Source organism: Lepidothrix coronata, unplaced genomic scaffold, assembly GCF_001604755.1.
Source record: "Lepidothrix coronata isolate B3197 unplaced genomic scaffold, Lepidothrix_coronata-1.0 Scaffold17, whole genome shotgun sequence".
Taxonomy (NCBI): domain Eukaryota; kingdom Metazoa; phylum Chordata; class Aves; order Passeriformes; family Pipridae; genus Lepidothrix; species Lepidothrix coronata.
The window spans coordinates 7227028-7243962 of record NW_016690197.1 but is presented as its reverse complement, the minus strand read 5'-3'; the positions used below and the strand labels follow the sequence as shown (position 1 = coordinate 7243962).

At 42.9% G+C, this 16935-nt stretch overlaps 1 protein-coding gene across 1 annotated transcript in view; it reads left to right on the top strand.

The window, feature by feature from the left end:
- The first annotated feature begins 1787 nt into the window (after nucleotides 1-1787).
- The window catches only part of KAT6B (lysine acetyltransferase 6B), a 117824-nt gene continuing 102676 nt past the window's right edge, over nucleotides 1788-16935 (top strand). Inside the window, exons 1-2 of the mRNA XM_017807186.1 lie at nucleotides 1788-2114; nucleotides 8878-9773. Of these exons, the coding sequence (XP_017662675.1) occupies nucleotides 9153-9773 (621 nt within the window). The 5' untranslated portion in view covers nucleotides 1788-2114; nucleotides 8878-9152. The remainder of the gene's footprint in view (nucleotides 2115-8877; nucleotides 9774-16935) is intronic.

Below are 16935 nucleotides of genomic sequence, written 5' to 3'. Positions count from 1 at the left end.
GTTGACACAACACTCAGAATAGTGTTGCAAATGTGACACTCTGCTACAAATTGTGCTGTAATGACTTATATTGTTTCCAATAATTTAAAAGTGATTTTAAATCACAGCCAGGTCCTGCATAATACATAAACCTTGACGGATTCTCCAATGGGCATTAGGTCACTACACATTTCGATTTCCCACTCTATGTTTAAAAGGCTGCATCTGGAAGTTAAAAGACTAAAACCTCAGTCAATGGTTATGGTATGATAGATACATGCTGGAATATTATTTTCACCCAGTAGCTTTCTGTAAGTAGGTCATACAATTTTACAGTGCTCTGAAACATTACCAAAGATTTTCCTTTTACAGTATCTCCAGCAACTGACTCTGAAAAAGTTGCACTAAACCTTAATGCTTATTATTTTATAACGGAAACTTTGTTCACTTGCCGGTTCTCATGCAGTACATCATCTAGGAAGGACCTTTGAAATTTATTGTACGAGGTAATTTTCCACCCACTGTAAAAGATTTTTTTTAAAAAATTTATTTTTATATTTTTTTCTTTGGGACCAGATATTTTTAGAAAACTTTGCAGGCAGGCACCTAACGCAACACATCACCCACAAGATGGGGAAAAGAGGATGTTGAGGAAAAACTTCTGAGATGGTCAAGTTTGGGAAGATGGTGGGATGTCTACTTGGTTCTTGCTTGAGTAGATGTTCGGGTAGGAGATTGCCTTTTTCTCCTTTGCGTGGTACCGTGTGGGATGTACCCCATGGTATTTTGTCATGCCATGCTTGGGTGAAAACTGGTGTTTGGGTAAAAATGGTGTTTGCTGGACGTAACTGAGAAAACCATCACATGTAGTACTAAAACTTTGACGTGGTGAGTGGCCTTTGGCAACACAGCTCAAGACAGGGTGGAGAAAACGTTTAAATGAGTTTTAAGTCCATACGTGTTATCACCTTGTTCTTTAAAACGCATTCCTCGTAACATCTTGTTACATGTACAAACTCCATGGGAGGACAACATCTGTGACTTGTTCACTCTGCTTCCATCCCTCGGACTAATTATGGTCGCCTCAAGCACAGCCCTCTTTCCCCCGGACCGAGAGTGCTCGAGCCCTTTGGGAAGCACTGGCTCTCCAAAGCCTGCCTGTGGTGGTGCTCCCATCGGGACGTTTTAAATCGCCCCATGTTGGACGGGAAGCCCGGCGCGACCCCCCGAGAGCGGCCAAGGGCCCCCCGGGAGGTGCCGGTGGCCGCTCCCCTACAGCCGCCTTCCCGCCCTGGGGACGCGCCGCCCCCCAAACTTTATCGCCTGGAATCCCCCTTTCTCTCACCCCCCCCCCCCGGCTTTTTTTTTTTTTTTTTTTTTTTTTTTTTTTTTTTTTTTTTTTTTAGGGAAAAAGCTAGGGGGGAGCTCAATTTCCCACTTGCCAACAGCAGATAAAAAAGTGGGGAGGGACCTCTTCTGTCACAGCCTATGTAGATTAACCTTTCAATTAGCTGTTATCAGGTCCTGTGTCTTAGCACCAGTCCCCGCAATCTGCGTCCGCCCGCACCGGGGAGGCTGGAGGTCTGGGGTGGGTTTCTGTTTTAATTTCTAAATTAATGATAATTGCTCGCGTGGCTCCCTTCCCCCGCCGAGAGCTGAACGCGTGTGTCTGATCTGCCCGTCCACCTTTTAGTATTTTGGAGTGAGAAGAGGAGCCCCGCGGAGGAGGAGGAGGGGAGACAAGGTATTCTCTCTGTATTCATCTTCTTTTTTCCCCTCTCGCGGAAGGGCTTAGGGAAGGTAACTGGTGCAATCAATCCGCTGGCTGGGGATTCCCTCCACCCCCTCCCCGGCTCGTCTGGCTCTCCTGGCTGGGTTTCTTCAGTGTGTATGTGTTTGGGGAAGGGGGTGGGGGGAGGCTGTGTTGTTGTTGTGTTCCTGGCTCTGGTTGCAGCCAGGAGAGAGAGCGAGCGGGCGAGCGAGAGACAGACCGGAGAGAGCGAGCGAGCGAGAGAGAGAGAGGAGCCGCGATCGCGTTTCAGGGGCAGCACATTCCGCAGGAACCGCTGCTGCAGAAACACACACGGGCAGAGAAAGGAGGTCATTGCAAGCAAAGGGGGGAACCTGCATCGGAGGTTAGATTCCCAGGAGTTTATGCGGGGGATAGCAGGGAGCATGCGATGGGTTTTGTTTTGCACTGGGTGACAGGCTGCAATTTGCCATAATAACCCCCTTTCCCTCCCCTCTCCCAGCGCAGGGGGCTTGTCACTAGGCTGGGTACTTTTTTTCCTTTTGCACTGGAGGCTGATGCACGTGTTTGCAGACACTTGTGCTGGGTAAATGCATTGCAATGCTCTGCGTTTTGCAGGGGAGGGGGAGCAGCAGCAGCAGGAGGTGATGGCTGGGTTGGATGGGGTGGGGAGAGGGGGAATGGAGTGGCGGAGGGAAGCAGGGGATGGCTGAGGTTTTTGTGTTGCATGTTCCCACCCTGTCTTTCTGAGGCGGTAATTGTTCCTTCGCAGACGGGGTGACAGAGAAGTCCCTGTGCTTCGCATGGCGAAACTTGCAGGGACCTGCATGTGGCTGTAGAGCTGGGAGTCATTGTCGTCGTCCCCGTTCCCACCCCCTCCTCCCCTCCCTCGGCGGTGTGGGGTGTGTGTGTGCGCGATAAGCGGCTGCCAGTGCCAGGCACCTTGGGAGGGTTATGCTGGGAGCACGCTGCTCCATCTCGCCCGCCCGGGCGAGGGGCAGGCTCTGAGGCACGCGCGTGACGCTCAATATTTAAGGCCGCTCATTAGTGTGTGTCGCGCGCCCGCCCGCCCTGCCGCGCTGGTTCAGGCCGCCGCCGGTGTCTCGGCAGCGCTCGCCCTCCCGAACAAACTTCGGCAGAGAGCGGGTGGGGCGGCGGCGAGGGGAGGGCGGCGGGGCCGGGGAGCCCGGACGGACGGCAGAGGTGGCCAACGGGAGGGCGGGATTGCGGGAGGTCCCTCCCCCGCTGGCGGCGGGTGACCAATGGCGAGCGCCCGAGGCCCGGCAGCGGGGCGGGCGGGAGGGCGGGACGCGCGGGTGTGTGGCGGCGGCGGCGACCAGTGGGAGCCACGGAGAGCCGCCGGCCCCGCCCCTGCCCGCGGGTGGGCGGGGCTAGGCCTGGAGGGAAGGGGCGCGCCGCCTGATTGACACCCGACGCTCGCCAATGGGAGAGGCCGACTGGTTGCTGGGCGGGACGGGCCCGGTGTGGGCGGGTGATGGACAGCGCCCCGCGGCCAATGAGCGCGCGGCGGCGTGCGCGGCGCGGGCCAATGGCGGCGGGCGGCGGGCGGGGCGCGGGGTAGGTAAGGTTTTAATGAGCCTCCATTGGGCTGTAATCAGTGTCATGTCGGATTCACGTTAAGTACAACAGGGCGAGACAAAATGGCGGCGTAGGTGCGCCGAGCCGCGCGCGGCGGCGGCGGGGCGGGCGCGGCGGCGGCGGGCAGCGCAGAGCGGGGCGGGCGGCCCGGCGGCGGCAGCGGCCGAGGAGCCGGCAGCAGGGGGAGCCGCTGCGGCGCCCGGAGGAGGCTCCTCCCCCCGCGGAGGTGAGTGGTACCGGGGGGGTCTCACCTGCCTCCCGCGGGGGACACGCGGCCGCCGCCCCCGCGGTCTGGGTGCGGGTGTCCGCTCGTCCTCGTCTTCTGGCGGCCGCCCTGCCTGGCCGGCGGGGTCGCCGTGCCCCGGGGAACAGAGCCTGCGGGATGGGGGTCCCTGCCTTTGGGATGACAAATCCCGGATCAGGGCTGGGAGGGCTCGGGAGCCAGCCCCGGCTCGGCCCCTGTCACAGGCAACAATGCCTTGGCCCCGGGCTCCAGGCGTTGCACGTCTCCCTGACTGGGGTGTAAGTTGGGGAGGGGGATAGTCCAGCTGTGATGCCGCGTTTGGGGAGTGATGTTCTCACTGTGTGTTCTTTGCCTGGACCTCACCTTTAGCACTCTGGCACTTGGAAATAACCCGCTCTGCAAAGAGCAGATGGATACCCACCCCGTTGCTTAAAATCACTGTCCCAAGAAGAAGTGTTTCCAGTGAAACCCTCTTTCCAGGTGAACTGCTGGCACTGAATATGACCTTCCCGCATTCCTCGATACCGTGTTTTAAAGTGCTCAGAACTTCAGTGGGAGAGGGTGGGAAGGTTGAATTTGGTGTCATGATGTGCTGATGCCGTTCCCTCCGGTGGAGCTTGCTGCTGTCACGTTGTGAGATGACAAACCAGATTGTGGGGTATCTCAGAGCACAAACACTTCCATCAGTTCGGTTCACATGTGCCATTCTTCTCTCCACACCCTCAAGTCTTAGGTGTAGTTTTGAAGTTACTGTGATGTGTCCACATCTGTCTCTTTAAAGCCTGTGCAAGTGTCATTGCCCTTCCTTATTATTATTGGAAACTGTTGTGTAAAGAATAAAACAATAGTTGGCTTTATGATCTGAGTAATTTTAAGGGTGACATGTGTGCTGGGAGTCCTTGCCAGGATCTGCTTTCTTCCTGTCTTTTGTAGGTGCATGTATTTTGCAATAGTGAAACAACTATCTTGCCTGTTTTGCATCATTAATTGAGATGGGGGTGGAATACAGAGTTGATTAGTTGCAGAATTCTAAGCAATGGCTTGGAGGAAAGGAGAATGGCAAAAATGGAATGCAATGGCAGTCTTCTTCCTTTTCCTCTGCTGCAATCCTTACCTGACCCTGATGCTGCAGCAGAGAGCTGGCCCTGCTGCTGCTTCTCCTGAGTGTGTGCAGAGCAGGTAGGAGGGAGCAGAATGAAACTGTGCTTCACAGGTCACCCTCAGGTTGCACAAGTTGCTGTCATCTCCCCCTGCTGCATCCTCTTCCCCGGCCTTTTATTTCTTCTTTTTTTTTTTTTTTTAAATACCTGTGTTAAGCTCAGTTTTTAAAAGTCTAACTCTGTTTATGTTTAAGACAGTCAAAGCAGATTTTTTCATTCATTTTTCAACAAAATTACTTTAGATTGTATGTTATGATACCTGTGTAGTAACTTTGTTTTGTTTCTGGGAGAGAGAAGAGTAGTTTTTTTGTTGCTGTTTTTCTGACTACACAGCTTGTTTTCGCAATCTGGATCACTTGGAAGTAATTCCAGGTACTAGTTCAGGCCAAAAAACCACCTTATTAGAGGATTATGGGATTACTGATGACACCTGAGATTGAAGTGTTCAGTCAGTGCATTCTTTAATTATAATCAGCTGTGCAATAGGTGTGTGCTTTATAAAGGACATATTTGCATTCATTCTAAATCCCAAGCTGCAATTTTGCAACGTCTTTGTATTTATCTGATAATTTATGACAGTCCCTCTAGTCAAGGGACAAGCCTTGACTAGAGATCCCTTTTCATATTTTAAAGGTAATGTGTTGTATTTCACCCTCTGAATGCTTATGTTCTTCAGCTCTTCGGTAGCAGACTTACTGTCAGACTTGGTCAGTAATGTAGTACAGATAGACTTTCTCAAATGCTTTTATTTTCAAAGGAAGATACCATAAAGTAAAAGCTGAAATATGACAAATTATGTAGGAAGAACTTAATGACTGTTGCCATGAAATTTGGAAGTTGTCCTGTGCATTTAACAGAATGGAAAATCTAATCTGTGATTGGATGGTGCTGTTGAGGCTTTGAGTAAAAGTTAGTCAGCTACAAGGGGAGGAAGACTAATAAATAGACGAGCGCCTGATAGTAATTTATAACCACTTCTTTAAAATTAGTATTTCCTCAAAATCTGTTTGGGTAATCATCACACTTTTTGTATTAAATGACATATGACCACCTTTTTGTGCTTTTGGTAAAATTACATTCTAAACTTAGTAACCTGAATGTAATTTTGAACTTCTGTGTGTCCTCTTGTGTTGAATCTTGAACATTTGTTTCTAAAATGATTTGTTTTCTTTTTATCCAGTGACTTGGCATGTAAACGTGTGTATTGCCAACCTTGGATTAATCTGTCTAAACTTGATTTTTGAAAGACCTTTTTAATGAATAGCTCCAGAATCACTCACCTGAATTAGTTTGCTGGGAAAGATGTTAGTAAGAGGTTATTCTGAATTTTACATATGGTGGACCTTGTCATGCCCGTTGTGGAGGTCAGGGTGCTGCACTTCAGGTACATATGCACTCCAAGTGGCAAAGTAACAGAGGCTCTAGATTGTGGCAAAACAATTATAAACTTGGATTGGATGTGCTTTGCATGGTTTCCTGAGGCAGAATGAACTTAGATTCTGTTGCAAGGTGTAAATTTAAGATGTCTTGATTTTTTTTTTCTCCAGAAATATCCTGTTCTGTGTGTTGGAAACTCTGTGTTCCTGCTGATATACTCTACTAGTGCTGATTTAGTAGGCTCCACCATGCAGGAGGTTGTATTACACATAGGGAGTTTTAAGTAAATAAGTAAAAATTTAGTTCTGAATGTATATGGCTGTGAAATTCCTGTACCAGGCAGCAGACTTTATATGAAGATACAGATTTATGCTAACCTTTTGCCACAGTCACTGGCCTATAAAAATTCCTGTAACCCACACGTTACAGCGTTTATACTGAAATGTTCCTCGGTTTCCAGGTGCTTGGAACAGACCCTGTACTGTATGTTCTGGAATTTAATGGAAGTGATGTGGTTGCTTGTATGAAATTTAATACAACAGTACTGCAGTAGATGTAAAAATGAGGCAAGTACGTCTGACTCAGCAAATGCACTGTTCAGAATTTAATTAAGTCGTGACTTTCTTAATGAAGACTCGTAGTAGAACAACCTAAGTAAATAACTGTAAAGGTAGCTTTCTAGGAATCTGAGGCTTTATATGTAGCTACAGAGAACTTCCAAATCTATAGGCAGAGTGTATCAAATAGTCTAAATGTGAGTGAGCTTTGCTATATAGAGTTCTGCTGTGTTGTGTTACTGTATTTTCAGTGTCAGATATGAGAGAATTTGTAGGATTCATAGTACCATGGAAACTCTTTTCTTCCCTGTATTTGTCTGCATTTTGTAGCTACAGTGTTATTTTGGAATTATCTGACAGCAGTGAACATAAACAATTCTGTTAGGAAAAGAATGGCTTTTGGTAGCTGGAGTAAATTAAAATGTCTGTTTACAGAACAAGTTATTGTTTGATTACAAATACTTGAAATACACAGAACTGTTATCAAATACAACTTACATGAGTACAGTCTGGAAGCAAGAAACAGGATCCAATCTATGTAGATCAATAGGGTTCAGTATATGAACCAGTTAAACACTCAGGCCCTACATTTGCATCAGGAATGTATCTTTTCAGTCTGGCAGTAAGTTGAATTTTCAAATTTATAAATCTGAAAAATGTTTAAGCTTCAATCAGATTCATAAAATGAATTGATTAATATTTTGACTCTTTGGACAAAGAAGAATTTTATATTCACCAGTAACCAGCTGCTCTTTTGTTCCTAATCCTGTTTTGTAGGTATAATAATGTGTGAAACACGATCCGGAGTTTGTATTTAAAGACATTTTTGAGGCAGTAGAGGGAGGAGAAGATATGGGACCAAAAGTGGGGGTTTTTTACTCATTGTCTTCGCAGTTGCAGAGAAATCTTTTTAACAGTTTGAAAATAATTTAGATTGCTGCATCAATTCGGGTTTTTTCGTGTTTATAATTTACTTAAGTTTTTGAACATGATTGAAATGTGAGATGACTTGAATACATGAATAAAGAGGAGGTCCAAGATTTGTGTACTTATAGGTGATATTGTTATTTATAGGCTGCTTGCCATAGCTTTATAAGTGTAGTTGCAGATTAACTCATTGTAGATTTTGCTGTGAATCTTCTACTTTACAAGATAACCCATTTATTGAGAATGAAAATTTTCCCCTTCTGTTTTTTGTTTTCCTTTGATTCAAAGTAATTATACAATTTGGTTAATGTCTCCAAGTTCTCTCACATTTCATGACAGAAAAAAGTAATACCTCACATATATTTGTTTACTCATTAGGCAACTAGTGTCTTAGTTTAATTTGTGTGACTTTTTAAATTTTTTAGAGTTTTTTCTTATATTTTCCTACAGAATGAATAAACTCCTGATCAAATTTTCTTTCAGATTTCTTTAAGTTTTTGTAGCCACTGAATTTTCTACTGGAGTGATGTATTCCTTAATAAGTAAATAAAATTGTTAAACTGTGAGTCACCAAAACATATTCTGTCAATATGACCTCTTTATATATCTTCCTGCTGACAGCTTATTTATGTGAAAATGCCTCCTGTTACTTTGCTTTCATTTCTGTTCCTAAGAGTTTGTATCAAAAATGCCTCTGTACTGCATGTCTTAAAATGAGAAGTGCCTTTGTGATTCTTTTTGGGTTTGTAGGGTGCCTAAGTATCAATGAAGGATGTAATATTTGTAACTTGTTTCTCATATTTTGGTTTTGATTTTTGAGTTGTATAATTGACATGGCACGACACTTAGAGACAGTGTAATGTCAGAAAAGGCAGTGGTTAATAATTCATCTTTCATTGGTTGAGGGTTTGTGTTTTTTGTTTGTTTGGGTTTTCTAGTGCATGTATAATCCATGCAAAAATGATTTGTGGGCAATTTGATTTAGAGAATATTTTCAGATCCCTGGCTGAATGGAAATTGTCCAACAACTCAGTAGTAGGTTAAGTGTTGGGGTAATGGAGTTTTGGAAAGCCAAGTCCACTGAATGTTACGGGAAGTAGAAGGATTTCATGGTGACTTGTTCATTGTGGAGTGGGAATTGGAGACTTTTATGTAATCTCACAAAGATTTTTGCGTACTGCAGCATCTACAGTATGAATGCGTGGTCTGAATGCATTCTGTTTCTTTTTAATACTTAACATTAACTATATTCTCTCCCTGCCTCTTGTTTTTTCTTTCTTAAAGGTTGCAACAAACTTTCTTGTAAGGACGTACCTGTACCATCACGGATGAATACTTTCTACCTTTCCATGACAGTAAAGTAATTGGAAGGTTCAGTCAGAAGGTATTTCCCTGCCTTTTCCAACTCCTCAGGGTGGATATTTTTGCGATGCATCCAAGCAGAGTCTGCAATCCTTTCATTTGTGTTTGAGGTGTGAACAACCTCTGAAAGGTCTGCTAAAAGGATAAGGAGGAACCTCTATGGGTAACTCTTGGCTGGAAACAATTACTGGTCAACCATGGTAAAACTTGCCAACCCTCTTTATACGGAGTGGATTCTAGAAGCTATACAAAAAGTTAAAAAGCAAAAGCAAAGGCCTTCTGAAGAGAGAATATGTCATGCTGTTTGTGCTTCCCATGGATTAGATAAGAAGACTGTTTCGGAACAGCTGGAACTTAGTGTTCAAGATGGTTCTATTCTTAAAGTTACTAACAAAGGTCTTGCATCCTACAAGGACCCAGATAATCCTGGACGGTTTTCATGTGTTAAACCTGGCACTATTCCTAAATCTGTTAAGGGATCTAGAGGAGCTTGTAATGAGCTTCGTAATGTGGATTGGAATAAACTCTTGAGAAGAGCAATTGAAGGGCTTCAAGAGCCTAATGGCTCCTCCCTAAAAAACATAGAGAAGTATTTGAGAAGTCAAAATGACTTAGCAAATATTTTCAACAATCCTGCCTTTCAGCAGAGGTTGCGCCTGGGGGCCAAACGTGCTGTGAACAATGGGAGGTTACTGAAGGATGGTCCTCAGTATAGAGTGAATTATGGCAGTTTGGAAAGCAAAGGAGCTCCAAAATACTCCAGCACCTTCCCAGCTTCTCTTCCACCTGTCAGCCTTCTACCCCATGAAAAAGACCAGGTAAGTCTGAAAAACGAGCTAATGTAGTAATGCAAAAATTGCTCTTGTTATTCTTTGTTTATTTACCTAATGCAAAAATAATATTTCTCCTTTTGCTTTATTTATCCATTTAAATGTATATAAGTGAGGATGCATGTCCAGGATCCATGCAGAATCAGTTCTGGTAAATGAAGTTGACTTAGCTCCCTATGTCTTGTGGTTCTGCACTGGATAGTTTGCTCTGTGGATTTTCGGTAGATGAACAGAGCAGCAGGGAAGAGTACAGCTGTATGCTCTGTTGTAGGTGTGAGATTGTTCTGTCTTGCCTGGCAGACTGGTGTAGCTGAAATCTGCAGTGTAATTTGATTGTGGCCTTTTACCTTCATTTTCTGCCTGGATATACTGATTTTCTTGTGAACGTGAATCTGAAATGGGACTGGTAGGACTTTTGATGTTTAAGGCTGTCGGAATTATTATTTTTAAAGGTGTTTGTATCGTTAGCTTTAAAATTGTTAGCTTTAGAATTACAATTAATATGAACTGTAGTTAATTAAAATATTCTAGTAAGAGGAGTGAAGGTTTTTAGAGTGACGATTTAAGCTCAGCTGCAGGATTCTCCTCCTGTTTCAGTTTTGTTGGACTACCTATGTGGGTTTATTTTTGCTATTACTTGTGTCTTGTTTTAAAGTTAATTGTTTACAGAGTTTAAGCCCTGAGGGAGAAAGGGCTATCAATTAGTATTTTGTTTATGAAAGGATAATGTCAAAGACATGTCTGCAGGCATTCTTTGATCATTTCCTATTTAGTGTGGTGAAGTGTGTTTGGAATTTTCAATGTACTTCAGGGGAAAGAAAGTTACCTGTTGTAGTCCAGTTGGCTTACTTAAAATACCTGGAAGTTTGTGGTTTATTTTTCTCCACCTCCCCTTTTCCCCCCCTTCTGAGTGGTCAAGTTTAATGGCAGTTGTTTTAGACATGAAATAATCCAGACAGCTTGTCGAGGTGCTATCAGTGTCTCCTAGAAACTGCATGATGGCTTTCACTTGTCTTTTTCCTTTGGCTGATTGTTAGATGCTGGAGGGTGCTGAGTATAAAGTGCTTGTGTTAGAATTATTGAGTGAGGTCTGTGAGAACAGTTGTTTATGGAACTGTCAGAGGTGACACTACCAAGGTCAGTTGTTGTAGCTTGATTTTTGTGAGCTTCTCTAAATAGATGTTAAATATGATTGCTTTTATATATGGATATCCATCTCTCCATTGGAATTCTTGGGTATTTGAGGGATTCATGGAGCTTCACGCTCCATAATCAGAATGGAAATTCAGAAGTGCTGCATACTGTGCAATTACTGCTGTAGCCATAAATATTTAATTACTTGTAGTGGTAAAGCTGTATAAGTACTTTCAGAGTTTCTACTGTAATTCTGACACTGTAATAGCTTGAGAAATTTGAAGGCTGGAGTACTGAGCAACAAAAGTAGCATGAATTCCGTGGAAACAAAAATCTCCCTTGTTAGGCTACCTACTGGGACTGGCACCCATTGCAAGGAATGTTAGTTGGGTCACGTTGCTGAAAAAGCCATTACTGCCACATTAAAATACTGGTATGAGGATAAATCTGTCTTCTAGAAGTTAGCCAAACAAATCTGTTCTCTAGCAAGTGCTTTGGCAAGAAATAAGCTTTCATTTGGGTGCCTCAAAATTAGCAGTGTGACTTGCGTGTTTAAAAACTGTTCAACATACGCGTTTTTGCCTGACAAAAATAGTTTTGATGTGAGGTTGGTGAATCAGTAGTTGCACATTAGTGTAGTGCACTGTTTAGTTGTACTAGTTGTGTCCCAGGTTACTGGGTAAATATATAGAGACTTGTTTAAAATACATGATTTTTGCTGTTTGTCAATCTGTGTAGCTTTAAATACTCTTAAGGGACAGTTTTGAAAGCAACTGTACATAGATTGTCCCTGTTACTGGGATGTGACTCCATCTTCATTTGAAATTGATGTTAATTCTGGAATAAGAAAAATGACACTGTTAGGCTGTTTTTACTGGAAATATTTAAGTGACAATATGGGGCATGTCAAGATTATTTATTGAAATTTATACAATAAATGAGGGTCTCAGAACCCCGGCAGATGAACCTCAGGATTAAAGGGTGGGCTCAGTTCAGCGCACGCTGGGTCTCACCTAAAAAATCCACTGCGCAGGCTCGAAGGGTCAATGACCTTTCCCAAATCTTCGCTCGCAAAGACTGGCCATTTATACAATAAATGTATCCAACTGGCATCTCTTGGGAATGACTAGTTCTTGAAGAGGTTAAGTATTTTAAAGTTTTTGTCTCTTTCTCTAGCCTAGTGCAAGTAACATATGATTTTTTTGTATGGCTAATTTTGTATGTTTTGGGGTTTTTTTGTTTTCAAGTATTAGAGGTGAAGTTCTAGTATCTCTTCTGTTGACTTTGCTTGAGGAGAAGGACAAATGGAAGGATGTGCAGAAGAAATCTGTTTTGATGACTGTGGAAGTTTGAGTAATTTGGAATGTTTTTCTTTCTTAATGCATAATTAGCATGTCATTGAGATGAGACAGTTAAAGGATTTGGTACACTGGAAGTGCATCAGAGATCTCTCTTTGTCAATCTGATCACTCACTCATAGTACCAAAGGCAGACCTTTCTTCCTGAGGGAAAGGTGATCAGAAGAGATATAGTATGACCTGTGTGGGGGAGGGTGGTTGTGTTGCTTTGGGGCTTTTTGGTTTTGGGATTTTTTATTTTTGTTTGTTTTCACCACCCACCCAAAGCATCAGAGTATGTAGTGCACTGAGAAGATAAATACTGTTGCTGTGCAGTGCCACTGAAGTTAGTTTTGCAGAGCTGGAGCCTTGACTCCGTGACAGGAGTGTTGAGTGTTTTGCATTCTGTGGAGTACCTGGAACGGGGAGCTGGAAATACTAAGTCTTTCTCTTAGTGGTGATAATATGGAGCTGCTTTTCTTGTCTCTCTATTAACTGGGTGATCCATTTCACCTAGAATAGTCCTCTTGTTTCATTGTATATAGAAGTAGCTGCAGTTAGTTACAGCAATATAGCTTGCATTGCCATGTTTCCTCCTGTTATCCACAGGCCTGGAAGAAAGCATTTGTGTAAAAATGGTATGTTTCCTTCAAGTGTTATTCTGACTCTCCTGGATTTGGGCAAAGGTATGTCAGCTCTGAGTTACAGCAAGAGGAAGCAAGCAGTGCAGCTGTTTAAATCTTTTTGCTCCATCCCTCTCCATTCCCTAGTGTATGTGGAGGTTGCTTTTCCACCTCTATATGAAGAGATACAAGTACAAGGCCTATGGTAGGACAGGTTCTGTTGGGAGGTCAGTATTTATCAGCAGGTATAGTGTCTAGGCTGTACATCATAAATGTAACGAGTAGTATAAATTGCATTTCAAAAGGACTTTCCAGTTATCCGAAGTATTCTGGTGGTTACATGGAGGTATTTTTTATTTCCTCAATCCCCCCTCGCCCTCAAAACCCCCCTCAAACAAAGAAACAAAAAACCCCAGAAAAGCACACAGACAAGAAAGCAGAATAAGAATTAATTTTGTTGTGTCAATTTGATCTCGTGCACTTCACTATATTGCGGTGCATAGCTAAACATTGTAACTGCTCTTATGTGCTCTTCCTTATGTTCAGAGTATCTTGCATAGATGTCTTCTCTCTCACTTCACACCTTTTCTCACCCAACATTTTCTGAAAAGGGCTGTATCGGTATGTTAACCAGAAAATGCAGTGTAAAAACTCGTTACATAGTAGAGAAGGGTGTGAACAGGGAGGAAAATTGAGTGATACTTAGCTTTTCAATAAGCGTTTGAAGATTAAAATACACTTCTGAAAATGCAGCAAAGTGGTATTTAAAAGTCATGGTTAATTTTAAAAAGGGTGTTTAATTTATCTGTAATGGCATCAGTTGTAGAAAGGCAGTTTTGCTTGTGTTTTCTGAGTGTGGGCTGTATTGCTTCCTGTTTTCCTTGTCACTTGGATAGCCACTAGGAAGGTTCTACAGTTTGGGAACCCCATGTAACCTACTAGATCTTAGGAATTAGCCATCTTCTGATCACAAATGCCATGTGACTGTAAACTCAAAGACACAGATGTTTGTAGGCTGTAGGCAGCACTTTATTTGCTTGTGTTTAAACATAATCTAGAAGGATAAATCCAGCTTTAAAAGGTGAAGAGGCAGTGGCCATTGTAACATTTTCAGAGGGCTTTAGGAATGTGTAGTGTATCTCAGTAGTTATGTCTCTATGTTCAGAATAATTAGTACTTAGAAAATAGCAGTTCAAATGGAGATGGCTTGATCTTGGTTCTCTTGAACAGCTCAGCAAGTGTGGTTTCCATCTGATTCTTGGCATGAAAATTTTTATTAATCCCTCTTTCACTTTCAGTTTGTCTTTCTAAGCTGACTTTCATGCAAACCCGAACTTGTTTTATTAATTTTTTATACCCTGAACTCCTATCTAATTTTGTTTTCACTGGCCTACGTACATTTAGCTTTTCAAAGTGTAACTTGGCATGGGTTGAATTTCAGTTTTCTGGTATGTAGCTTGTGCCAGTGCAGACACTGGGTGTTCCTCCTTCTGTCTTTCAGGCAAAGGGCCAATCTATAGCGAATTGCTTTTTTGGCATCCAGGCTCCTCCTTGCTCAGTTTTTCAGCTTCCTGCCTTCCTGTGGGTAGGCAGCAAGACACTGTTGGTTGAGACTTCTAGTTGCCTCTGTCCTCTAGACTTTCCTAGAAAAGGGAGGCAGAAAGGAATTGCTGCTCAGTGTATCTTGCGGACTTACGCATAAGGGGATATTTTTAATGCTGGACTTTGGGAGCTGGCTTTACATGGTGTCTGAGCACCAGAATACAGTGATGGCGAAGCTTCTGTAAGAGAGTGTCTGCAGTGCTACAGTTGAAGAGACTGTAGACTAGGAAATGAAAAAGACATCTGGGTTTGAACTTTGTAAGTCCATAAAATACTGTTGCCCTCAGACACAACCTGTGTTTCCTCAAAACATCTTCATGATGACAAAAAACTGACGAATGTTAGCGTTACTTGACAAACAGTAAGTCTAATATTTGTGCTTCTTATTATCTCAATAAAAGATACTTTTATTTCTTGGAATGGTGGCCTGCACCTTTCTGTGTATAGCTCTTGTCCTAGAAGTTCTGGGATGATTGCTAGGCTCTGCTGCTCTCATGGATTTTTTTGCTATCCCTGTAGCTTCTGAAATGCTAAAGGTACCAACTCCATGCACAAGCCAGGTGAACACTTGGAAATGGATCCTGTTAACACCTGAGATACTGAAGCTTACCAGAAATTGAATAATGACTTACCCCATCTTTTGGGTACTTAAAATTGAAAGGGAAAAGTCTTGTCATCCCATATTGTGAAGAAACAGCTCATGCCACTCTATAGGTGGATATATCTGGCTTTGGAGGTTTTTATGTGTTGTACAATTCAGCCCATTTGGATCAAGCCAAGAAGCATGCTTGTGAAAGTTTTCTTGAATTGTATGGTGTGAAGTAAGTTAAATACTGCTGTTTCCTGAGTTAGATTGGTCTACTCTTTCATAAGGCAGGGCAGAGGTTAGTTTTCAATGTCTGATGTGAGTTAGTTTCTGCAAACAGGTCATCTATTTGCAGTATCCTGTAGAACCATGAGAGAAGACCCTACTGATTCTTTTTTTCCCCAAAGCTGGATGTTCTGAACATAGTTTTGCATGGTGTGCACATGGTTCTTGTTTACTGCAAGGAGTGATTCCAAACCTTATACTGCAAGCTGTTTAAGGCTTGCTAAAATTTGATTCTTTTGGTAGTTTCCGTTAAAAATTAATTGGTGTGATGTTCTGCGGTAAATCCTGTACTGAAACTGTCTGCAGTGAGTTAAAGAAATCCTGTGTAGTTCCAGCACTTTTATTCATCTATGCTATTGTCTGTGAAACCTTCTGTCTTAACTGGGAGTTACATTTGATTCTTAAACTGCAGTTAGAGGTTTTACTCTTTGCATTTTTCCTCCCAGTCTAATTTCAAGTCATAGGACTTTATGGAAGGAGTTGCTGTTGTGTAGTGGAACATCAGTATTAGGGCTCAGATGGTGGCTGTAGAATTTTGAGCGTGATGCACATCAAATCAGGCATCACTTAGTTGAGAGATCCACTGCTTTCCTTTGTGGTTACCTGATAAGAGACAAATCAACTTTTAAACTAACGTGACTTCCTTCAGTTGCAAAATCACTTGTGTGTGTTTGTTGTTGTTTTTCCTGATTTACTCATCGAGGAAAATTATTACTGGTGTCCCACAGATTTTTCTGTGGCTTTTTTTTCTTCTCTGTTCTGTGTGAAGAGGTTAAAGTTTTGAATTTGCAGGCACGGACAGCCTTCTTGTAAAGAATGGTGTGACCTTTAACAGGGATATCTGTGTAGGCAACTCCAGGGCTGCTGCACTTAGTTCTAGGTTTGTGTGGGTTACTGGGACTTCAGTTTGTGCTGTAGATAAGATGTTACATAAGGAAAAGTTTCTTGGGGTGAGGGAAACTGTAGACTTGTAAATTGTTTACTCCTGTGTTTTGTCTCTGCAGTACTATCTACATGTGTAGATAGAGATTTCTTCATTCTCAAGTATTTTGAGTCTAGCAGGACAGTCCCATTTATCTCCCCTTGTGGTTGGGGTGGTAGTCCAGCAGTTACCAACTAATGCAGTACTAGATAGTGTAGGCTTCAGACTTCTGGTTTTAATTGCAACAGGACTCTGGCACAGGAGAAAAGCTGTGTATGATCTCAGCAGAGGTGTCTGGGAGGCATAGCTGATGTTCCTTCATCTAGGAAAAATCCTTAGCTTAAGCTGTGATAAGTTTGCCACACATTTTTCACATGCTCTCCAGGAGTTAATTTCATTACTGGTGGTATTTTGAAGTTGGCTTCAACTTCACATCTGTTTTTTCCAAAATGGTGCAGATGACTGACTGTAGTTTTAAGAAATAATTTTTATGTCGTGTCCGTGTATCCGTGGCAACACTAACCAGCAGTGTTTACATTTGGCTCAATAAAAGACAAATGTCAGTGGCACCCGTGTTTCAGACATTGAGTACAGGCAGTTCTCAACTAACAAATATGTAAAATCATGGAATTGTTTAGGGTGGAAAAGACCTCTAAGATCA